This window comes from Taudactylus pleione, unplaced genomic scaffold (assembly GCF_031769625.1).
Source record: "Taudactylus pleione unplaced genomic scaffold, aTauple2 ptg000342l, whole genome shotgun sequence".
Taxonomy (NCBI): domain Eukaryota; kingdom Metazoa; phylum Chordata; class Amphibia; order Anura; family Myobatrachidae; genus Taudactylus; species Taudactylus pleione.
Window position 1 is genome coordinate 6,633,784 of NW_028284743.1, and position 26,580 is coordinate 6,660,363.

The following is a 26,580-nucleotide window of genomic DNA, read 5'->3' on the forward strand; positions in this document are numbered from 1 at the left end:
CCTTTGGACTTTCTCAATGGACCTCCACCGCTACCCACTGTCTCGGCCACTCCCTTGACCTTGTCTTCACCCATCTGTGTGCTCTCTCTGACTTCTCCCACTCTCCCTTCCCCCTCTCTGACCACCATCTGCTCTCCTTCACTCTCTCAACTCCTCCCCTCACCTAAAGCCACCATCACCAGACAAAATCTTGAGACTCTTGACCCTGCTGTCCTGTCCTCTATCAACCATGGCCTGCCCTAACCAGGCAGCCTTCTTCTACAACATCATCCTCACTTTTACACTTGACTCTGTTGCCCCCATCTCCTCTGTCCCCCTAACCCCAACCCTGGCACTCCAAACTGACCCGGTTTCTCCAAAAGTGCTCGCGCACAGCCAAGCGTAGTGCCTCTGGAAGAAATTTTGCACTCTGGAGGACTTCCTTCACTTCAAGTTTGTCCTCTCTTCATACAGCTCGGCCCTCTCCCTCGCCAAGCAATCCTTCTTCCAGTCGCTCATCACCTCTCAGTCCTGCAATCCTTGCCACCTTTTTGGTACTTTCAACACTTTCCTTCGTCCCCCCCTCCACCCCTCCCATTCTCCCTCACTGCATTTGACTTTGCCTCCTTCTCTTCCAAAATTGAGGCAATTCGTCACAGTATTTCCTTTATCTCTTTGCTGCAAACCCACCTCCCCCACCATGCGTACCTCCTGGCCACCCCACCTTGTGCTCCTTCAGTCCCAGCACGGGAGATGAAGTCCACTCCCTCATCTTGTCCTCTTCCACCTGCCTCCTTGACCCCCTCCCTTCTCGTCTTCTACGCTCCCTCTCCTCCACCGCCTGCTTCCACCTTGCTCACCTTTTCAACTTATCTCTCTTCACCTGCATCTTTCCCTCCTCATTCAAACATGCTCTTGTCACACCTATTCTTAAAAAACCCAACCTCGACCAGTCCTTAGCTGCCAATTACCACCCCATTTCTCTTCTCCGTTTTGCCTCCAAACTACTTGAGCGGCTTGTCTATAGCCGCATCACCAGCTATCTCTCTGACAACTCCATCCTTGATCATCTTCAATCTGGCTTTCGCCCACTTCACTCCACTGAAACTGCTCTGGCCAAAGTCACCAATGACCTGCTTGCAGCCAAATCCAGGGGCCACTTCTCTCTGCTCATCCTCCTGGACCTCTCTGCAGCCTTCGACACCGTGGATCATACTCTCCTCCTCCACACTCTTCAGACCTTTGGCATCTCTAACACCATCCATGCCTGGTTCACCTCTTACCTCACCAACCGCTCCTTCTCTGTGTCTGCCTCTACCTCCCCCTTCCACCCTCCCCATTGGTGTCCCGCAGGGTACTGTCCTGGGCCCACTGCTCTTCTCCCTGTACACCTCTACACTAGGAGAACTCATCATCTCCTTTGGCCGCCAATACCACCTCTATGCCGATGACACGCAACTATACCTCTCCTCTCCTGAGCTCTCCCCTTCTGTCTTCTCTCAGGTATCCAGCTGCCTCTCCGCCATCTCTTCCTGGATATCCGAGCGCTCTCTGAAGCTCAACATGGACAAAACCAAACTCATCATCTTTCCCCCTAATAGAGTCTCAACTCCAACCAATCTCGCTATCACTTTTGACAACACCATCATCTCCCCTGTCCCCAACTTCGCTGTTTGGGTGTCACCTTTGACTCCACACTCTCCTTCACCTCCCACATTCAATCTCTGGCTCAATCCTGTCAGTTCCAGCTACGCAACATCGCTCGCATTAGGCCTTTCCTCTCCCAGAATGCTACCAAACTGATTATTCATTCATTAATCATTTCTCAGCTTGACTACTGCAACCTTCTCCTTACTGGCCTCCCACATTGCCATCTTGCTCCCCTCCAGTCTGTTCTCAATGCTGCAGCTAGACTTATCTTCCTCTCCCGCCGTTCCACTTCTGCTGCTCCCCTCTGCCAAAACCAGCAGTGGCTCCCATACCCCTACAGAATCCTCTTAAAACGCCTCACCTTCACATACAAGGCCCTCTCTAACGCTACTGTTCCCTACATCTCCAACCTCATCTCCTTACACACTCCCTCCAGCACTCCGGTCTGCCAATGACTGTTACCTCTCCTCCACCCTGGTGACTTCATCTCATGCTCGTGTACAAGATTTTGCCCGGGCAGCCCCCCTCCACTGGAATGAGCTTCTCCGACCTTGCAGAGCTTCAAACGTGCACTGAAAACCCACCTGTTCACCAAATCATACCCTTCCACCACATAACCATGTTACCAGGTCTCTGTCCCTCCCGCCTCAGCCATCTCTACCTTGCATACTTCCTGCACTCAGGACCCCTCTACACACTCATGCCTCATGTCTCTCCCCTAGATTGTTAGCTACTAGGAGCAGCGTCCTCCTCCCCACTATCTCACAGCCTTCTTTGCTAGCACTTCTATGACAGCCTTCACCTTCAGAGCTGTACTGTGTATGGAGAATTGTGTTGCTAATTGTTACTTGTGTTCTGTTTATATTTTGGTTACTTTATTGTAATATAATGTTCTTTGAACCATTTACACAAGTGTACCGCGATGCGGACCACTTGTGGCGCCCTATAAATAAAATGTAATAATAATCGAAATTACCGCTCGATAAGCAAGTTAAATCAAGCAGCGGCAAACAAAGATTTTACCGCTGCTAATTAAATCTGCCCCATAGACTGTGTGGCAAAATAACTAGGTGGCTATCATTTTAATTTTATATAAAAAAACAAGGATTGAAATTAGTACTGGTACATATTTGTTGCAACTAAACAGCAGATATTGCATGGATCACTAGACACTGGATCTGTTCAAACAAAAAGGGAAGTCTTTTCTGGGTTATTTATTAAGTGTGGCAACAAGAATTGTCACTCTAGACACATGACATTTAAGACTAAAAGCTTCATTCAATGTTATACATAATAGGTGAACACTTGGAAAAATGTACAACATTGAATTAAGGTTTTAGCGCCCTCTATTGGCCAGATGTTATTTATTTATATAACCCCTCCCACCCATTATAGCACATGAGGTGTATTTTTTTTTTGTGTATTACAATTAGTTAAGGGTTTTACACCGTCTATTGGTATTACTCTGTTCATATACTGTATGGTACATAACATTAAATTAAGGTATAACTTTAGCGCCCTCTACTGGTAACTATCCAATTGTTGATATATTTTGCACAAAATTAAGTTAAGGTTCTAGCCATCTATTGGTATCACTTCAAATTGTTTTATTTCACACATTTTGGAAACTAAGTAATGTTTCTTAAAGGCCCCTACACATGGAACGATATAGCCGACGATCCGACGCATTGGAACGATAAAACAGTGATATCGTTCCGTGTGTATGCACGATATCGTGCATTGCGCGCTTCCGTGATGTCGTCAGATGCTTTGCCAGATCTTTCTGCATGTTCAAAGGATCTGGCGAATCGTCTGACGATCCCATGCGGTGCTTTGGAGGGGCGGCACATCGGGTGGTGGTGCACCGGATCGCCCCATGTGTAGGGACCGCCCGATATGTCGGCCCTCGGATTGTCCTTCGCATCGGTGGGTACACATTGTACCGTATGTACCCACCTTTAGCGTCACATAAGGCGGCTGCTCATTTGCGCCACCTATTGGATACCCAACACCTAATTTTGTCCTTGGATGCAACAATATATCTGTATGAAATATTGGCATCGGCTGTGCTACAGGGCCGGCCTGATATTTCTGTGAACGTCATTCCCAGACATATCGGTTGTACACACCTGGCAATCCGCTACCAATATATTGCTCATCGTTGTACATATCTACTAGTATGTACCCAGCTTAAGATATGAATGCAAAACACTTATATTGTAGACTGTTTTGTCTGTGGAGCCAATTGGTCATATTTACTTCTTTTTGCTATGGTGTTGACTTATTGGCAGTAAAGTGCTAATATTAGTATTATTTTTATTGTCATTTGTTTATATAGCAACAGCATACTTTGAAGTGCTTTACAATTAGTTGCAATTTCCATAAAATGCAATCATATTTCATTAAATAATAAAGGATACAGTGTTTCCCAATATTCTGAATAGGTCTCCATATCATATCTGGTGGGAGTGCCCACTTAGAGCCGTATTCAATTTGAGTGGAGCCGCAATACTTTTTCGCCTCCCAGACTTTTCGCCTACATCGCGTGTTTTGCAGGCAGAAAAGTATCGCGAGCGTGCCCGCTTATCCCCGTATTTAATTTGAAAGTAGGCGAAAACGGGACACGCCGAAACTTAAACAAGCGGAAAGTACTGTCAGATTTGGGGAAATCAGCCTGACACCCCCCAAAAGATGCTCTGACATGGGGGTTAGCTATGGTTACCCCCGATTTGGCTTGCTGAAGGTATTTGGTGTTTTTAAACGGCCTCAATAGCTGCTAAATAGCGTTTTTGTATAAGTGGTGCAGAATAGTATTCAGGAGGTTTTTTTGCAGATCCCAGCAAATTTGGGGTACTTGAAAATGGGGGCCAGCATATTTTAAAGTTGCTAAAGTTAAGTTTAAAAAAACGTGAAAAATCCACCTGCCGCAAGTCCCTGCAATGAAAAAAACACCTGAGGCATACTTGGGGACCCCCCCTAGAGTCTAGTCGCTAGTTTTTAACTTTGTTCCCCAACAATTTTTTTTATTGCCCCCAAAATCAAAGTGATTTTTTGGGGTGTTCTTAAGTGTTTTTTAAAAATGTTTTGACACAGTTTACCTTTGGAGGACTGTCTGAAGGCTGCACGGGGGTTCCCGCAATGTTGCACCCCAAAACCCCAATTCTGCACTTTTTTCCGCCTGCTGTTCATAGGCAAAACTTCTTCGCCTATTAAATAGCATTGACTTCCCGTCTAGGCGGAAAGTCTTTCAAATTGAATACGGCAATACTTTTCCGCCTGGCGAAATGACATCATCGGCGAAAAGTTTCTGCCAAAAACACGCGAAAACGGCTTTTCGCCTCAAATTGAATATGGGCGAATAGGTATTCCTTATTGGAAATCTATAATTGCATTCTCTAAATACTGGCCCATAATTATGGCTCTTTCATTATATAGCTATGCCTATTTCCCAATATAAAAAACCCTGATAAAACACCCGAATAATGCAGTGAAACTAATTATTCCAGTGTATTGGTAGCAACCCCCATATCAGAGCTTGATCTAGCAGGCTTGACTTCTATAGGTACTCTGAACTTTTTTCCACTTGGAATTATTGGTTTGAGTCAACAGTATCTAATGGATACTCCTCAGGTTAAAATTCCATAACTCCTCCCTCACTATTTATGCTAGTCCAGCTGACTTTGGGTGCTCATGGAGAGAGCTGCTGGTACACTGGCAAGCCTTATTACATTTCAAACTAATGGGAGTCTTCCGTGTGAGTTGGTGCCCCCTCCCCTCCCCACCACCTTCCTTCCCATGTTGATCTTCCTCCTTGATTTTAGTATGTATGTATTATTATTAGTTACAGTGGAGTAACTAGGGTATTTGGAGCCCAGGGCAAATTTAAAAATGGAGCCCCCCCTATGTGTGCTCGTTGATGGCGCGCGCACCTAAAAATGGGCGGGGTGACGTAAACGGGGCGTGTCCACATGACACACCCCTTTCTTGTCACTCCTTTCCATTCCATATGCACCTTATACAGTCCCCCCAATGCAGTGCCCCCCAGTAGTGGTCCCCCTTATGCAGGCCACCAGTAGTGCCCCTTATACAGTACCCCAAGTATGCAATGTCCCCAGTAGTGGTCCCCCTTATGCAGGCCCCCAGTAGTGATCCCCCTTATGCAGTGCCCCCTTATGCAGGCCCCCAGTAGTGATCCCCCCCTATCCAGTGCTCCCAGTAGTCATCCCCCCAGTGCAGTGTCCTTTATATAGTGCCCCCAGTAGTAGCCCCCCTATGCAGTGCCCCCAGTAGTAGTCCCCCCCAGTAGTTCTCCCAGTAGAGGTCCTCCCTGTAGAGGTCCCCCCCCCCCTGATGCAGTGCCCCCAGTAGAGGCCCCTTCCAGTGGTGTCCCCAGTAGAGGTTCACCCCTGTGGTGCCCCCAGTAGTAGTCCCCCCCGATGCAGTGCCCCCAGTATAGTCCCCCCTCAGTAGTGCCCCCAGTAGAGGTCCACCCAGTGGTGCCCCTCAGTAGAGGTCCTCCCCAGTAGTGCCCCCAGTAGAGGTCCCCCCCAGTAGTAGTCCACCTCCCCCCTCCGATAAATACACACAAGTAAATAAAAGAAAAAAAATAAACTTATCTGAACCCACGCTCCGGCTCCAGCCACTGCTCCAGCCGCCATCCGCACATCAGTCCTACCGGGCTGGCGCGCTCTGCAATATGGTAGAGATGTCATGACATCTCTCCCATTACCCACTGCAGGAGCCGGAAGGCGGAGCTCATGAGTGAGCTCCAGCCCGGCTCTGGCAGCGGGCGCAGCAGCAGCAGCCAATGAGAGTCTGTCTGACTCTCATTGGCTGCTGATTAACACATCGCCACCACGCTGGCAGCGATGTGTGTGTAAATGCACTAGCCTGAGCCCGCCTCCCACTCTCCGCCTGGCGCTATTGGGCAAGCGCTCAGGGGGAGGGAAGTAGCTCGGCTGTGCAGCACAGGACGGTGCTGGGCTTAGGGAAACCTAGCGCCGGTCCTGAGTAAATGTGTAGTGCTGACTGCACTCACTGAGGTCGGCACTACACTGGCTAACTAGGATGGGCCGGTACCGTGGCCGATGGCTCCTGCCTTGGTTACGCAACTGATTGGTTATATATGTGGATTATAGACATTGGATGTATTTTATGTTGTTGTGGGAATATGCACCACTATTTTACATTTTCAAACTTAGTCTGTCTGTATATTGCTCAGTGTTCTCCCCAGAAAATTTTTCCAGCCGGTTGGGGGCCTTCGCAATAATAAAATGTTTTAAACCCTGACCTTATAATGATTTAAACTTGAAATAACATTTTATATATTAAATTCTCTTCTTATTAGAGGCCCAGTCGTCTGATTATGAAAAAGCTGCAAAGTCTGTAGGAACTGGTCCTTTTTATATAGCTCCCAGATACTGTCCCCACTTGCAGGCTCCCAATGTGCCAGGTAGTGGCTGATTTTTGCCGGTGGTGCACCCGCAAAAAACAGCCTGGGGAGAACACTGTTGCTGGTGCTTAACGAAAATTGAGACTGCAAAGAGAAAAAAAGAACAATACAGAAATACCACCATACTGTATACAAAGTTTTATAAAATAACTTGATGGGTCTCTGACTCACATTGAATTATTCCGGTAACATGTAACAGAATTTGACATATATAAACCATTGAAGAGCAAGCAGTTCTTTTTTTTTTTTTTTTTAGTTAATGGAACAATAATGAGTAACTTAAGTCTAAGTATTATTGACAAGATAGATTTGATACAATTACAAACTCAATATATACTGCCAAAGAGCACAAAAATCATTATTTCAGATAGAAAATCTATACGCACTGATAAAGGACATGAGGGTTCCATTATAGTTACTATTTCAGTGCGTTGTTGGATCAAAGAATAATGAACATATAGCCATTTATTTAGAGCCGAAACAAGATGATCTGAGCTGCAGGACATGACGTTTTAGCTGTGTAATTTGCACTAATTACAGTGTATAGCTTGGAAGTACTAAGAAACAACACCACATATTATCTAACCATTAAGCTTCCCACACTCACAGATAAAGCTAAAGAGACTTGTGTAATTGACAGCCGTCACTAAAGCCTTCATTACAAGGAAGAACAATTGATGTTTGCTATTTAATTGTGGGTCTCTTACTCCCATTTCATCATTCTCTCTTATTCCAAACTTTTTTTTATGGAGACTGAATTGCTGAAGAAGTATTTATTAATATATTTGTATTATTTCAAAAACCCACAAAACAATGTACGTTGAAGAGAAAGCAGAACATTTAATGCATAGGGTATTTTAGGATGACTAAATATTTCAAACTGACATACATGCTAATAATTTCCACTATTGTTAAGTATTTACATTCTGAGACATTCCGTATGCAAAACCGTGGCATAAACCGAAGTGATGTATTGTGTTAAATTCCATAAGTAAAACATACATACTAATTTGCAGTACGTTGTGTTCATTATACAATTGTTCAGCTGTTGAAATTACATTTTAGTGAATACGAATATTGTAAGTATGTAGGAAACACAGCATGTTATAAATTCAGATAATGAGAAGGAAATATGTTTCTTATACCATGTTTTAAAGCAATCACTTTTATGTCAGCTCATTTATAATTAAACTCTGCTAATTAGCATTCCATCATGTAGATCTCATTGTGCAGATTCAATTCTGATCACACCTCTGGAGTGTGCAAGCGGAAATGTGCACTAATTGCTACCTCTGAGCGACCGTGGGTATGTAATGGAATTGTTCCAGGCACTTTACTTGGGGAACAGACAGCACAGATTAACCCGCAGCCAATTGAATCTGCCACTTAGTCTTTCAGCTCCAAGAATCAAATTTGAATCAAATTTGGCCAAGTAAGTTTCCTGTTTGGAATCCAAAATTGGTATGAGAGACGTGTCTAGGTAAGGAGGAAGGCTCTATTTTAAAATGTTAAACAAAAATTACCATTAACACAAGTTTTCCCCTATATAAAAAAAAAAATAACCGCAAATTGGCAAATCCGTTTTTTCTCTCCCAATGACAGGTCCCAATAAGTCACTTAACAGCAAACAACCTGCCACAACTGGATCATTTCCCAATGTGTCTCAGTCATGTTGCTGAAACATGTAACTGTGTGATGAGTGTAATTTCAGAGATTTAATTTTTAGGGTCACATCTGCATTACCATCTCTCTATATGGTTTGTTTACATTTCAGCTGTAAATCAGTCACAGATGACAGGGAAGGATAGCTAAGACAGTTCTGCTTGGGGGCAATACATACATAAATGCATGAGAAACAGGTTCCCGTGACTTCACAGGATAGTTTGTGGAATCCCTACCTATTGCTATTAAAAGTTTATTGATATCCTGCTTCTTTCAGTCTCATTCATGTTTCATATAATTTCAGAGAGTAAGATATCAAGGGCCGCCTTTATTTCAAAATTCCAGCAATATGTTTCTTTTAGTCTGTTTATTTTGTAGGACAGAGAGTGACCCAGTTACCAGATTCACAAGTAGACAACAAGGTAGTTAGAATAACAATGGCCACATAAATAAAGAAAAAGCACCAAAAATAAAGACAACATAAAACAATATACAAAACGAAGAATGGTTGTTGGGTTTTACACTTTTAAAAGGAAAGCAGCAAACAAGAGTAGCAGCCATACAAAGTAATAATAATACAGAGCTAAGGCAGCAGTGCCAAGTGGGCAAAAAAGAAGCAAAATGCTACCCGTAACAGTGATCACAAATACATAGAAGGAGGAGGAAGGGCGGAGATGAAGAAAATATAAAAAAGAAGGAAAGAGAGAGGTAAAACAAATTGGCCCCTAGGGGGTCAAGGGCCGTGGAAGGGAAAAAAGGAGGAAACAGTCAGATGAGACCAAGTGGCAATTATGCTAGAGGGTCAATGGGCAGGTTAGTGTGCCCCTAGAAATGGAGAATTCATAAAATGGAACCAGGGGCCCCAGACCATATGAAATGGACGTCTTTTCTGTATCATTCTAGCAAAAAATGCGTCTAAGTCGCAATGTGATGCAACTAGGACGCACCAGCAGACTGTGCTGAGAAATTTGATGTGTGACACTTGTATATGTGTGTGGAGTCTCTGAATCTGTATACAAAGTTATTTTGTGGTTCATATAAACACAGGTGCACACAGATATACAAGTGTTCAGCACGGTCTGCTGGTGCGTCCTAGCCGCATCTCATTGCGACTTTCATTTTCATCAAAAAGAGACGCCGGATACTAGCATAGTAGCACGGGACCTGGTGGCTCAGTCGTGCTGCATGGTGTATAGAGTTTAGATGTATGAGGACACATCTGTAGCAGGGAAGTGGAATTGCTCCTGGACCGCTAGGAAAGATTTGGGTGCAAATTTCCCCAAGAAGTGAATGAATCTGGTAAGATTATTAGCTTGCCACTTAGCAGCCATAATACCAGAGCAACCCAAAAGAATTAGTGGATGACCACAAGGCTGAGTGAGAAGAGATGGGTAAAGGGAATGGTAGGGACCGAGTATGCTGACCCCAGCCTGCAATTTCTAGTGAGCCAACACACTCTGTGAAGCCTATTCATGAAGGAGTAAGGAGTTTGTGACACACCATTTAGTACTTGGGTTGTGAGAATGCCAGGAAATTACATTGTTCAACTGAGCTGCATAACTGTAATGTTGCAGCAATGGTACTCCCAAGCCTCCCTCCTCTACAGATTTAGTCAATTGAGACTGTCTAGTCCTGAAGTTTCTTACAGTGGGAAGCATATTTTTCATTTCTGTGTGCCTCCCACACTGTGGGGATATGGGAACCCTCTTGCAGATTAAGCTCAAATGAATCTTGTGGTGCGTACAGACGGTACGATAAAAATGCACAATATGAACGATATCGACCATATCGTTATCATTCATTTTTTGGTGCCCAACGACCAGCGATGCGTGGGTACGTATGGTCGATAACGATATCGACCATCGCCCGCGCATCGCTGATCACGGGCCCATCGTGGGTGGTGTGCTGGATGAACGATAACGATCATCCAGCACACCGGGAAGGTGCAGGACGATCAGTCAGTGATATCGTTATCGCTGACTGATCATACCGTGTGTACTAACCATTAGATTGCATGAGCTTTGAAGATGTGGGAGTTTTAACTATTTTTATTCACGGCAGTCTCCCACTACCTCCTTCCAACAAGCCAAAATAATCCAAAAAAAAGGGAATGGTCAGACCATGGACATGAAAGAATGGAAGACTGAAGGAGAGATTGAGTTATGAGAGCACATACCAAAAATAAGTCTATATGAAATAATCATGGGAGGCAATAAAAGGTATAAACCCTTTTCCCTGGGAATAAAAGTCCTTCAAATATCAAACAGTCTGTCCTATGGATATATGCTTACACAAAGTCCGAGAGCCCGTCACAAATTGATGGTGTGCTTGTCCCACTTTGTGAAGAGTCGGCATAATGATAGTATTAAAATCCCTAGTAATGAGGACCTTGCCCCTTCAAACACTATGCAAGTCATTAAGAAAGAAATCTGTATGACCTGAATTAGGAGCATATAAATTAGCCTAGGCAATCTCTTTAGGGCCCAAGTTACCTGCCAACAGAATGTACCAGCCTTCTGAGTCCCATTTGGAACCAGTCTCAACAAAGGGAAAGGAGCCTCTGAACATTAGGGCTATTCAGCAATAATTTTTATTTAGTTGATATTGAGATACAATTGCCGGCAAATAGTTTTGTCTCTGCAGCTTATAGGATATATTTCCTAGTTTTTGCTACGGTATTGTCTTTTTGCAGCATCATGGATTATTAATAGCTTTAATTTATATAGCACCAATATAATCTGCCACATTTTACAATTAGTTGCACTTTTGATTTAATGGCATCAATATTTCATTACATAGGATAATTATACAGAAATAATACAATATTATAAAACAACAGAGCTCTATATACACTGTTCATGGTTAAGCTTTATGACTTCAGATATATGTAGCGTAACGGCTCTCACATTGATTTTTCACATACAATTTAAATTTGGTATTAATAAATGTTAATTTTAGAATTGGAAGTACTATCAATCTAATGCAATCCAATTTGTTCCATGACAGCTGGAAAACCATAAGTTCTGCTGCAGTCAGTAGGTGGTTTGAGAAAGCAGAGTTCTAAATCTATTTTTTTACATTTACACAGTGACTGAAGTGAACATTTAGAAGCGGGGGGTATGGAAAATATAATGGATTGGAATTTGATAGTATTACAATTGAAGCACTAAGAGAAGTAGCAGTATGGCATATCACTGTATACCAGCCCACTTTAGCCACTGCATTTACATATGATACCTGCAAAATAATATTAATGCATTGAATTATTAACCACCTCTCAGTGATTATTTTACAAACTCTAGAGACATTACCTTTTTGGCTCCATGTTTCAAGAATGTCTGTGCAAATGTTTCCAGAACACAGTTGAGGAATCCAGCCCCAGTTATAGATATGGTCCCTCTCTGATTAAATTCTGTCCTAAAATGAAAACAAATAAATAGTTATTTAATAGAACTTGCAAACATGGGGCCTGATTTAGAGTTGCGGATAAATCCATTTGTGCACATGAAAATGCGACTTGGTAAGATTCGTCATTTAATGCTAAATCAGGACCATAATCTCCAATAAATACATTGCACAAGCTAAAAACAAGACATGTACTTGGTAGATTGTGAACAACTTGTGTAAGACTGCCATCATATTCATTAACCAAGCTGGGTCCACTTACGTCTTACGATACATCGTTCCAACACGGATCGGAAACGATCATGCAATAGTATAGTATGTACACCTGATCACGCCTGCACGGTGGGCGTTCATCGCCTCGTCCCATCTGATGTGCTGCACAGCTGATGGGACAATGCAATGAATGATGCCATGCTGTTGAATGTAGCATGGAATAATATATCACGTGGTTGTACACGGATCATTTAGTGTGTACAGCTTGCGCGATATATCATTCCATCTCGTTGTGCGGTCGCTGGGTACACACATCGTATAGTGTGTACCCAGCTTTACCCACTACTTGCCTCTCCTGAACTCTTTTAAGGCAGTAAGTCGGTTCTATCAGTAACCACGATGCTGCTTCCACACATAATTATATGCCCAATAGTAGTGTCCGTCTATTATGTACATGCTGGTTCCCTATATATTCATACAAGTCGTTTTATTTTCACCTTGACAAGTATATATAGCAAAATAAACATCATTTTGTGGGCCCTCTCCATTCTTCAGGTGAAGAATCATCACCATGGTGATCATAATAACGTTTTATTGTCTAACCTATCCATTGCCAATTAACAGTGAAAGGAAGTTGATGCTACAACTAAACGTTGGGTTGGGATATACACTCCTAACATGAGGAATTTTCAACACAATTCCTATGACTCTGGACTTTGAACTTTTGGAAACCCTTGGGCATACGCGGTCAGATAAATTGTCTGTCAGACCAAACAAACATTTTATTATTATTATTATCATTTATTTATATGGCGCCACAAGTGTTCCGCGGCGCCTTACATAGTACATGAACAAATAAGTAACCAGTAACTTACAATACAAAACAGGACATGGACATGTATAATAAACATTACTATATTAGCGACCTTGACGCCCACATAAGCAGCCGAGTGTTGGTTGCCCTAGTGGGGAGTAAGAGATAAATTAAATTACAGTAGGGAGAAGCACAAGAGGGTAGAGGGCCCTGCTCGAAAGAGCTTACATTCTTTATTTTATGTGACAGTCTGTAACCCAGCAGATATCACGACTATACACTGGGAGATCAGTCTATTGGGCACAATATGGGCTCCCTCCCCTGGGGAGGAGACATTTCCCTGTTCCTTCACTGTGAAGGAACAGGGGAAATGTCCGTCAGTCAGCTGCAGCAGTGCTTACACTGGCCGATGCGGCTGAATTGCAACTCCAAAAATATTGCATTGGACAGATATGCTGGACATTTTGGCATAACTGATCAATATTTTGAGATTGGCCGCTCAAATACACAGTACGTACAATTATCTTGCAGATTTGCCGAAATTAGGTGGATTGCCCAGATAATTGTATAATGTATGCCCAACATTACCAAGTTTAACACTATTTGTAACTATATTGTTGTAAATTATGATTAAATGTTAAAGCCAACAACCAGGAAACATCGGAGTTTAAAATGAGAATAAAGACATATTAAGTAATTCTACCTTAAGTTCTCCATTAATATGACTTATTTTTATTCTATAATAAATTTCAGGTTCTGCAAGACTTGCATGAACTTTAATTATATATATTACAAAGATAGAGTCAAAATCCTACTTGCACCTTATGTGCGATAAACATGTTTCCTAGCCTCTTTAACTCAGTAACAAGAATAACTGTATTTGGAACTTTATCTCTGTATCTATGTACAAGCAGAGGCAACCTGAGCCTCCTGTACTGTATGTTTATAGCAACTCAAAGCAAGACATTAAATAATTCAGAATTTCTAGCTTCAGGTTGAAAATACTTAATGCTTGAAAATTCAAAATAATATTCCTCCAAACATCATATTTTAAATTTTAATAGTCCATTACACTGCATTTTTTGTTTTATACTCTTACTGTATTGTACTGTAACTTTACAAATAAAATATATTAAATGCCATGAAAGAATATCACATAAAAAAACTCAATGAAAAGTAGTTTAAATTGCTCCAGACTAGTATAATTATCTGGACTCAAGTGCACTGTAGTAGAAACATCAACATAAGTTATTTATCTCACTGAGAGCTGTGGAAATGGAAATTTGCTTGAGATTATCGATCACTTATTGATTGCTGTAGTATAACACTGTGAGGAAACACTATTACAATGACACAGTCATGGAGAGTAGTCTATTAATGAGATTCATCTACTGAATTATTGACTAGTTAAGTAGAGAAGATCTGTCCTAATCGTTTTCCAGATAGAAGTTTAATTAAAGTGTCTTTGATATAAAAAAAACAAAAAAACCTGCATCTACTGACGATAGGTCAGATGGTCTCCTAAAGTCTGATTTAGTGAAATAACCCTATAATTACCCTTTGCCTGTATTCACGACAGTCTGATCCTTGGTTCTGTTGCAACATATGCTCAGAATCACTTCAGCTGGCACAGGACGCAGTCAATAACTGGATGTTTTGATTGCATTAGTTTTGCCACAAAAAGGGGATGTAGTTAGTATCCCAGCTGTCGGGATGCCGACGCTTAGAATGCTGGCGCCGGAACCACACCACCAGTCAGAATCCTGGCACCAGTATCCTGATGGTAAGTATTAGGGTTTGGCACTAGGGGGAGGATTAGGGTTAGGCTGCAGTGGGGACGGTTTGGATTAGGCTGCGGGGGAGTAGGGGGGGGAGAGAGGTTAGGTTTAGGCTTCACGGGGGAGTGGGTTAGGTTTAGGCTGCGGGGAGGGAGAGTTAGGTTTAGGGGTCGGAGTACTTACCGCCAGGTGTCAATATCCTAACCCTGTCAGGATGTCGGCGTCAGGATTCTGACCGTCGGGATCCTGAGCGCTGGCATGTCATACCCAACCCATAAAAAAAGACCATCCCTGTCCTTTATTATCATGTCTGCATTTATTTGTGTACCTTGATGTCATTGTTTTATGTATAGCCACTTTTCCCCACTGTGGAGCACTGTAGTTCCAAACAAATCAACAGTAATGATAGTATTAGTTGAAAAGTTAAATTTTGAGTTATGGGCTTATGTCCTTCCCATGTAGGCCAAATCACTAATAATATACACAGATGTGGTGTCTCTCCGGAAGCCTCTAAAAAAGTATAACATATTAAACTGCTCTTGAGTTTGTATCCTAAATTATATAGTTAGGACATTATGAAATCTGTCCAGGTTACTAAAGCATAAAATGCTGCAGTCATTAATGAGTTAAGCATAGTCCTTAAGCAATGTTTTTGAAAAGTACTCATGTGACTGCCATGGTTTTAAAAAAAAAGTTGCAAAAGTCATAGGATAGAGGTATGACTTAGTGAAGCACTTTTGGTGGGAGAAAGTTTTGAAGGGGAAGACCATTAAAAAAACCTGTAGCCAATAGGATCATAAGAATTACTCACTGCAGCACAGAATATTTCAGAGATGTATCTCTTGATCTTTGATCTTGATCTTTGATAATATTGAAGCCGCGTATCCATTAGGCGATTTTAATGAGCGATTGAACGATTACGACATTGTAATTAATTAATCATTAATCGTGCACTATAATGTTGGAAACGACCAGCAATGTGCGCTCCCGCTGGTCATATCCGACATCAATCATCGCCTGAACATGCTGGTCAATCTGCCGATAACGATAGATTGATCATGTTCAGGGATGAGGGAGGGTGCCTACACTGAACGACATCGTTCAGTGTAGGCACTACAGAGGATCAGGAACAACTGTTCAATTACGATGTCATAGTCAGGTAGTGGATGCGCACCTTCACACCCATACATGTATGAATATTCTTGAACTATTAATATTTATAAGCGTTTTTTTTTTAAATTTGATCCAAATGCTCATGACTTTAATTTAAACAAATTAATATCTGTACTTTGAAAAATATTATTTTACTTGTGCCATTATAGTAATTGTTGTGCTTCGTAACACTTAGCATTTGCATTCAAACTGTGCACAAACCAAAGTAATCTCAGACAAACACTAAAATAAACATTATCATCACAAGCTGTTCAATCGAACCTTAAACATTTTCATAGGGATGTGTAGATACTATTATATGCACCTCTGTTCAAAAGCTGTAATTTGTGAGATAAGGAGGAGAAATCTGCAATCAGTAGGACTGTTAACCAGCCTTGAAATATAAATGATTGACATCAGCAGTACAGTATTAGAGAAAAAGAAAACATACTGTTTGTAAAATTAACATATACAAAATTATATTGCTTTTCCCATTTGCAAATATAGTCATATGCAGAGATTCACAGCTAAATCATCAATAAGGTAAAGAGAACAGAATCAAGCCCAGAAACCGCTGTTGAAGACAGTATTTTCATAGTGTATTGAAAGCACACACCAAAAGTGGCTAATATCACAAAAATGCTTTATTTGTGCAAATCAAATAATTAAATTATCGGCATCCTCAGCTGCTATGGAGACTGTGTCTCAACCTTCCTCGCCAGATATGCCTCCTTCGCCGGGTCCTTCCCACACGGGAGACTATGCAAGTTCTGTTTTCCCGGAGACACCGACCTCTCCGCCATAATGTAACTCCTTAAATCCTTACCAACGAAACAAGAACTTCCATCTAAAAGAGACTTGGAGTTGCTTTAAGTTAAACTTCAAGAAACAGTTCTCCAAGTGGCGGTTCTCAAAGCTGATATCTCTCAATTGACAACTAGGTTGGTGACTCTGGAAGAGAGCAGGGAGACCATGATTTTCAAAATTTACGGGACACTATCCACGCTCAAGCCAAAGGTTTACTCCTCCTGCAACATAGAGCAGATAATCTAGATAACCGAGGACGTCGCAACAATCTTCGGGCTCAGGATATCCCTGAAGACATTCCAACGCAGGGATTAATAGACGTTTTAAACAAGATTTTCAACGAAATACTGGGCAATGATTCTAATGCTCTTATTACTTTCGACAGGGCGCATACAGCCTTAAAACCGCGAGGTGATTACAATGACAAACCAAGGGATGTTATCTGTCGGCTACACTATTATACCCAGAAGGAGTAGATCCTGAGGAAAATGCGTAATGTGAAAGGAGTAGACTTTAATGGTCACCACATCCAGATTTTTCAGGATCTTTCGTGGCACACTCTCCAACAACGGCGTCTACTACGGCCGCTCACTGAAGCCTTACGCTCAAATAATAGAAAATATAAATGGCTTTTTCCTTTTGGTCTTCACTCATCACATAACGGCAAGTCCGCTGTGTTCCAGGACCCCTCGGATCTTGAAACCTTCTGCTCTGTTCTGGACTTAACGGCACCTGTGCTGCATGATTGGGCCGAAACTTTCCTCGTTCCTCAACCCCTTAAGGACCCTCCTCGGGATGGGGCTTTCCAACTGGTGAAGAGTTCCAGACGACAACACAGGCGTCGGTACTTGGTAGCTATGCCAGATGTCGCTTGATGCATACTCGGATGATGACCCCATGCCTTTGGAGATATATTTTTCTTGTATGGATGGTCCACGAACAGTTTAGTTACTTACAGGATGTCCATATATATTATAATGTTTTCCTCATCTCGTGTGCATTTGTTATTTTGTCAGCCCTTTTAACAATTTTTTTGAAAGGTTCTAGACTAACTTTCATTGATTTGTAGTATTGAATATTTTATATCGATAATATGATAACTACTGTGTTATCTATTAGACTGTTTTGGTTATGCAATATTTTGCTCTGCTATTTAATTTTTGTGATAAACACTGTTTTCTATTGATTGCATTTTACTGTCACTTGTACTGTTTTCCCCAATGCCCCTATACTGCCAATGTTTTTCCTAATTCTGGAAAGACTCTCTTTGCATTCTTATTAGGAGCGCTATTCAATTGGTTGATTTTCTACTACTTTCATTTGCTCATTTTTGAATTGTAGGTTGTATTTTTCCTTTTTTCTTTATTCTCTTTTTTTTCTCTCGCTTATTGTTTTTTCCCTTCCCACCCTTCCACTGGGACCTAATATATTTGACCAAATTTTGGGCGTTATTGTCTCTGTATGCTTTTTTACTGTTGAGGTTATTTTAAGAATACCTTCAGGTTAAACATTTTCTCCATTCACAAAATGTCTACTCCTCAGGGACCCGTAACCTTTTGCCCTTTGAGCAATTGGTTATGTCATCATCTTACCCCACCCATGTGATTTCTATTATATATACACTTTTGATTGAAAACAGTTTTTCCTCATTACCTAATTTTACGAAAAAAATGGGAGAGCGAACTAGGTATAAATATTAGCGATACTCAATGGGCATCAATTTTTGAAAAATCCTGGGGTAGCTCTACCAACATACTAACTATTGAGACCCATTTTAAAGTAATCTCTCGTTGGTACCGCTGTCCGTCAGTCTTATCCAAAATGTACCATGGGGTATCGGCGAATTGTTTGAGATGTGGCAAGGACTTGGGTAATCCCCTTCACAATTGGTAGTCCGGTTCTGAGGACTTTCTAAGATGGGGTGGTCTTGGTTGCATGGGAAATTGTGGGCTCAGATGTCCCAGATGGGCCCAAATTCTGGCTCCTGAATCTCATTTTCATACACTTATCTGCATATAAAAAAATCCCTTTTGAAGTATAGTGCTGCCAAGCCTGTTATACCTGTGCGATGGAAGTCCAGCTCCCTCCCCCCCTCCTTCCCGACTCTAGTTGATTGGTTTCATAGGATTGAATTATATCGTTCAATGGATAGTATACTGTCTTCTGCTGACCAGTCCAAGTATTACCTGAAGGTATGGTTCTATTGGTTGGAATTTTGCAAATCTGGACACGATAAATCCCTGATGGGAGACTCATAACTCTGATTTCCACATGCCCTTGTTCATCTCACATCGGTTTCTTGGTCCTTAGGTTCCCGGCGGATACTCTCTCTTCCCTCCCCTCCACCCTGGTCTTGTTCTCTTTCTTACTTTTTTTTTTATTTAACTTATTTGTATCTTATTTTATTATTTTGTGTTTGTTATATTAGATAATTATTTTATTTTAGCACTTTGCTAAGTTATGGATTGTGTTATTGGGTTGTGGTTTTCTAGATCCATATAGTATGTAAATTGCAGTGTTCTGGAATAAAATAAAATATCAGAAGACGGAACTGTACACCCTCCGCATGATTTACAATTTGTAAAAATAAAGCACGTGTATTTTTACATTGCATACCAATTCATTAAGTAAAAAAAAAAATATGAATAGAGCCCCCACTAACAGAATCCAAGATGTCTACAAACATAAGCTTGTTTATCGAGGTCACTCATGAAATAGTATGGTTTTAAGTGATGGTCTGTTTAGACCAGTGGTCGCCAACCCGTCGCGCTCGCAATCTGGATAGCTCGCCTTATGTCGATGGCGGTAGCATGGCAGGGTAGCTCGCCTTACGACTCTAACCTCACGGCGCACAAGCCATGCATAGGCCATGCATGTCACGCAGCGCGGCAGCTGTCACTGAATGACAGACACTGCCACAGCAGGCTCACCGCTGACTGCCAGGGCCGCCTTAAGCCAGGATTAGAGTCTCGGGCCTGAGCACTCGGGGTGGCCCGTCCGGCACCTGCTACCCGACCGCTACTAAATCCCACGGTGACAGTGACGGCCCAGCGGTGGTGGCCCCCCGCCGCACAATACAGTCAGTCAGTGAGTAATAAACTTACCCAGCCACGCCGCCCTCCTGCTCCGCCTCCCGCATTGGCCGCTGTGCCCACTGCTCTTCCCTCAATAAAGTGTTTCTGTGAACACTGAAGTAGGTGCGATGTGACATCATGACGTCACGCCGATGGATGACAGAGAGGAGCCGCGGCGGGTGGATAGTGTGAACAGCTGACGTCCGGAGCATACAGGCTGAGACAGAAGCAGCGTGATAAGTAAGTTAGGTATGTGTGTGTCCTTTCTCCCAGACCTGGACCAGGCCATTGACTGGTTGTTTATTCAGACAGCGGAGACAGAGCATGATGGAGACTGCTTCTTGGGTTGTGGATCAAAAGATTAAATTCAGGCGCAACCAATTTACTGGTGGTGGTCACTTTACATATTAATTGCAGCTCCTAGCTAGTATTCTGGTGTACCAAATTAGAATACAAAGAAATAAACCTATGACTGGGTATTAAAGAGCACAGTTTATATATTTAATACAATTTAATAAAATACAAGCATGTATATAAAAATCCAACAATATATAATTCACACATATAAAAGAAACAATTATATATCTTGGCAGAGCATCGTCCTTTTAGAACTTTTTTTTAGTTTGCAAAGAGCCAAAAAGAATCAGCAATATATTTCCTTCTTGCTCCTGGTAGCCAGTGTAATTTTGCAGCTCCACAATCTGACAGTCACTGTTATGGTGGCTATTCATTAGGCAACCTGAAAGTCTGAAGTCTAGCGTTCAGCCCTACAGGTCGCCGAGGTACAGTGCCCACAATGAACGGCGTTCACTGAATGTCATGCCCGACCTCCTATCTCTGAACATGTCAAACCAGACGAGAGTCGTCAAGTTGATGGGCATGTTCAGTAGATAGTCGGGGATGGCAAGGACCCAGCGTGTACGCGCATCGCTGGTCCTTGCCAGCTATCCATTACCCGACTTTGTGAACAATGCGACCAAAACCTCCTGGTTTTGGTCGGATTGTTCACAAAGTCGGGTAATGGATAGGCCCCTTTAGTGTTGCACAGGATAGAATCCTGGCAGGGCGTAGTCCTTTATGAACTTTAGAAGTATGTAATGAGCCAGATAGAATCAGCAATCTGTTTCCTTATGCTGCAGTTAAGCATATAACTTTGCAGCTCCACAATCTGACAGTCACTGTTACTATTACACAGGATAGCCACCCAAGTTGTGCTATGCTCAACCTCCCCATACACTGTAACAAGATATTGAGCAGTATAAATACATGCAGACAGAGTCCCGTTTTAGCACTAATTATTGTAGCTGCTGCTGGTATTTCCTCTGTATATAAGTCTTAGTAATAACCTTCTGAGGAAACTGCCAATACCCAAAGGCAGAGAAACATGTCAACCATGTTATGCTGATGATTGTATTTGTACGGAGCACCTTTAAAGGTGCCTACACACATAGCAATATTTTACACGATTTGCCCGATTCCGAAGCATCGAGATGACAAATCGCGTAAAATATGCCCAAATCGTGAGTGTCCACTCATGATCACAATGCCGATGTGCGTCCCCGCAGGTTGTACATCGCATCTTCAGATCTGTCGTGCTGTAGGGCAGATCTGACAATCTCAGTCACGATGCACTGGAATAATTAGGAGACACGATAGATCGTTTGTCACATTGGACAGCTTGTAACACCAAATCGTGCCCACGACTGCCGGGGAGCTGCTGGGGAGAGTTCAAGGGGAAATCGGACACAATGTCGGATCGTGAGCACATCGCTAAGTGTGTAGGCACCTTAAGCCTGCACTATAGAGCCGCAATATTCCTTCCTCCAATAAACAGAGCCCCAGCTACGTTGTTCCTCCCCTACACAGACTTATATACAGAGGAAATACCTGGAGCAGCTACAATCGCCGATCCCCGGCTGGGGATGAGTCACTGCTAGGACCTTACAATCGATCATAGCTATAAAAGCCTTGCTACAGTACTTTTATAAGTGATCTTTAAACTTTTTTGCCTCATGGACAATTTCATGAATCTTATTGGCTTCCTGATTTTATGCATGAATCAACTGTAGACAGGGTATAGGATAGACAAATTGCAGTGGGCTGAAAAGAAGATCTAACAGATGGGGATGTTGTCAGCATCCAGACAGTCAGGGTGCCCACGGTCACAATGCTGACAGCGGCATATCGACTGTCAGGCTACCGAAAGGTTGCGTAGGTAAGGATTAGGATTATGGGGAGGTTTAGGGGTAGGGGGAGGATTAGGCTGCGGGATGGGAGGGTTAGGGTTATAATACTTATAGAAATCTATCGGGAATCTGACTGTCAGGATGCCGCTATCGGTATTCTGACAGTCGGCATCCTGACCGCTGGGATCCCGTAACCAACCCAACAGATGTAATGATAAAGATATATTATTTTCAGTATACTGTACTGTTGGGTGGTGCAAAGGTTTCTGGTTAATGATGCCACATAAAACAGTGTGACCCCTCTGCTAAGCCATGCTATGGCTAATAGGCTTTCATTTGCCTCACGTGGATACTTGTTCATGTGACAGGTGCTAAATAGGATTGTTACATTGTAGTAGAGAGTCTTAATTTTCCACCCACACAAAAAAGAACTGGTCTATTGTTAATAAATCCTATATGGTTTATTTGTCCTATTTTAAGTACATCTATTGAAAACCTGAACAAAACACATCAAATCCAAGTCATCTCTGTACACATGCAATAACAATACCCAATCATAAAAATCTCGGTCATGTAGTACATTCTGCTTTTTATATCAGCTGAGGCAAAACATGTCTGGCGTTTACGCTAAGTACAGCATTCAATGCAAGGTGTAGCTATGTTTTCTCAAACTATTCTAGGCTGTGACAAGTAAGGATCGAAGATTTACTTTGTTATTATTTTGAGAACACAAACACAGCATGGACATTAAGGACAAAGCATCACAATGCCCAAATCACAGGACCTCTGGTGCAATGAACATAATTCAAAGATAATAAAAATGCAATTATGTGGCTGTAGATCATACTATATTATGCACTGTTCGCAATACATATATATATATTATAAGGGCGTGGAATTGGCCTGTCATATATATATATATATATATATATATATATATATATATATAACGGGCTAAATCCACGGCACTCAACTATCTGAGGTGCCCTTGGTATGTGACCACACCATCTACATAAAAAAAATATATATATATTTATATGTATATATACAGACATACATACACAGTAATCATTTACAATGGGGAAGGATTCTAATTATGTGTCTGCAGGTTGAGTCTCCCATAACCAAAATGCTTGGGACCAGGGCTATTTTGGATATTGGAATATTCCGTATTTTGGAATATTTGTATACCATATTGAAATGTCTTAGGAAAAGGGCCCAAATCTAAACACAGAATGCATTTATGATTCATATACACCTTAAACACACAGCCTGAAGTTAATTTTATACAATATATTCAATAATTTTGTGGCTCAAACAAAGTTTGTGTACATACATGAAATTCATTTAGGTTTCATATATACCTTATGCATATAGCCTATAAGTCATTTTATACTTTATTTTTAATAATTTTGTGCCTTAAACAAAGTTTGTGTACATTGAACCATCAAAAATCAAAGATTTCACTATCTCAGTCATGCTAAAAATATTCCGTATTTCAGAATATTCCGTATTTCTGAATATTTGGATATGGGAGACTCAACCTGTATTAACTAAGAAAAACACTAATATTTCTTGCAAAACATACATAACCATGCTACCGGAAGTGACTGTTTGCTATGCATGTACATTACATATCTGGAGTATTGCCATCAGTTAAAAATAACTGCTATAATGTTCTTTTAAACGTTAAATAAGTGCAATACACAGGAAGAGACTGTAAATACTAGCATGCTGCAATAAAACATGGACATTTCCAATAGCAAATATAAAACAGAAGAATAAAGACCAAGCTATGTATGCCATTCTGCAGAAGGGCATAGACTAAAGAGATACTCCTGAGCCGAGAAAGTATTGACCATTAGCAAGCTGCCCAGAGCTGCTTCGGTCCATTGACAGTCCCGATAAGCACCATAATGTATCTAGGAGGAAGCCCTCGAACCTAAGAGAGACTGATGGAACAGTGATCACCAACTAGTGACACCCGGAGAAGAGTGAGAACATTGAGCACACAGGAGTGGAGAACAAAATTCAAAGTGATATAAAAGCAGTAATTCACACAGGAGGTTTCAAGGTTCTGTTAAGCGATATGGGATTGTGTTATGAAATACTAAGCAAATACTCATAACAGCTGCTGTTTTCTTTGCCTATCAACAGTACTCTTAGGTTGACTATAGCAACATCAATTACCTTCAAATTTATCTGCTATATGACGAAGCCATTGCAACCTGTACGGAATCCCTTCAAGGACTCGAAAGTGGCAGAACATAGAAAGGAATGATGCACTTAATTACTCAGCACAAGTGTGAAGAAACAGTTTCAAGTGGATTACAACTGTTTTTCTGTGCAGTATATATACAGAGGCAGTACACCAATTTAGGAAAATGTGATCTACTGTAAAAGTTTCATTCTGTAGAGTAATGTACTCGAAAAATAGCTTATGCACTGGGAGTAAATATAGCACATAGAATGAAAGTAAAAGAAATGTGAATAACTATGTATAAACATTACCAAGCACATCATTCGGTTTACTGCCCAGCATTGTTGGTCCAAGTCTGCCATTTATTCTAAATACATACCGCATTTGTGTGCATTTAGCCAGCTTTATTCTCAAGGCATACTTTAAAGGATGTTGCAATTTGATGGCTAGATAAGTGTGAAAATAGCACTTCCCCACAGACTTGCAAAAGACTTTGGGTGTCATTCAGACCCGCTCGCGAGCGGCAGGACGCTCGCAAGCGGGTCGATGTTCCCCACTGCGCATGCGCGAGACCCGGCGAGCGACTGGCTCACCATCGCTCCGGGTCTCGCACCAAAGGGGGCTTGCTGTCGATGTTGATTGACAGCACGCCCCCTTTGGTGGGCGTGCCGGTGGCGTGCCTGCCAGACGGAGGCGTTCCCATGGGAACGCCTACCGTCTCAAGCCGGCCCCACTGACATCACTAATGATGTCAGTGGGAGTGATTTTGGCTCTGATAGAGCCAAAATCACTCCAGGGCTTGCAGAAGCGAGACCGTACCGCAGGGTCTCCGTCGCAAGCCCGATGGTCGCGATGGTCAAGACCATCGCGACCATCATCATGGACGCTCGCTATAGCTGTGGGTGGTAACCCACAGCTATGCGAGCGTCCATGAGGACGCTCCAAAAAAAGGTAGGAGGGCCCTGATTCAGAGCGAGCGCTCTGGTCAGAGCGTTCAGCTCTGAATCAGGCCCTTTGTACTGTAGTCTGAACATATTGGTGGCTGATACTGGGTGGTTGCAAAAACCTTCTCAGGCAGCAAGGAAAAGAACGTTAGAGTTTACTCCTAGAAAATATATCTTTAGTGACTTCTTTGTCGCATTCGCTACATGGCTATTCTGGAGAGATATAAAAATAAGGAGAATACGGACAGGGAACCAAAGGGATGGGAGTAGGTCCTGGCTGTGAAGTGCCTTCACCGGACTAATGTGGTAGGTACTTTGCGGCCATCATAGAACTGCCCCCCCTAGAGTGCCAATAGACCTGGGGGTCTCATTTACAGTTGAATGCAAGCTTGTATTTTTATGATAAATTTGTATAATTGCATTAAGTATGTGCACTAAAAATGCACACACAGATATCCATATCACAATTTCAGAGCATGCCTAACTTGTGCCTCCATACATTTGGAGAAGTGGATGGGTTAGGGCAGAGGAAGTGTAGGCCAGTATATGCAGATACGCCGGTCAGGAGGTGTATCTATTGTCCTAATCAGCACCTGGGTATGACAGACTTGGCTGGTCACTCTATAACAGAGGCTTTTCACTTGATGCCAGTGTGTACACATCATTTTAGATGCAAACATAAATAAAAACACATTATGGTGGATCAAAATAAACGATTCGCTTTGATGTACCCAGCTAAGTTGAGGATCATGGAAAATGGACGCCCTATATTCTTTACTGACCCTAAGTTGGCTAAAGATCATCTCTCTAGGGATCCTTCTGGATCCCCTTCATGTCCGAATGACTAAATCTATGTGCTCATATGATAGATAATATCTTTTCAATCTCTCTGGGGCGTTTAGAAACGTCCTATAGATGAGTAAACCTGTGTTCTGTCAATTAGCTTTCATTGCTAGCTTTCTTTTCCTTTTATTATTCAAAACAATGTTATATGTTAGTACGGAGCATCCCTCCTGCTTTAGGATGGGATCCTCAGTGGAAGTTGGTGGTTTTTACCCACCATATGGTATTTCAAAAAAACAAAAAAGTTAAACACCACGATGTTAATGTTTATGTGAAATTGATATCTCTTATCACAATTTGAAATGTACTCTATATTGCACATTTATGTTTTATAATTTGGATTCAATTGTGTCTAAAATGTTCTGATTTTCAGGAGTACACCATGTTGGGCGGGGGGGTGCGGCAACGGGATACGAGGCGG

The 26,580-nt window shown here is 42.0% G+C and overlaps 1 protein-coding gene across 4 annotated transcripts in view; it reads right to left on the reverse strand.

Annotated features, from left to right (window-relative positions):
* PRELID2 (PRELI domain containing 2) overlaps positions 1 to 26,580 on the reverse strand; it is a 104,930-nt gene that overhangs the window by 3,712 nt on the left and 74,638 nt on the right. For all 4 annotated transcript variants that reach the window (XM_088443980.1, XM_088443982.1, XM_088443981.1 and 1 more), the window contains one exon: positions 12,055 to 12,160. In XM_088443980.1, coding sequence (XP_088300106.1) covers positions 12,055 to 12,160 — 106 coding nt within the window. The remainder of the gene's footprint in view (positions 1 to 12,054; positions 12,161 to 26,580) is intronic.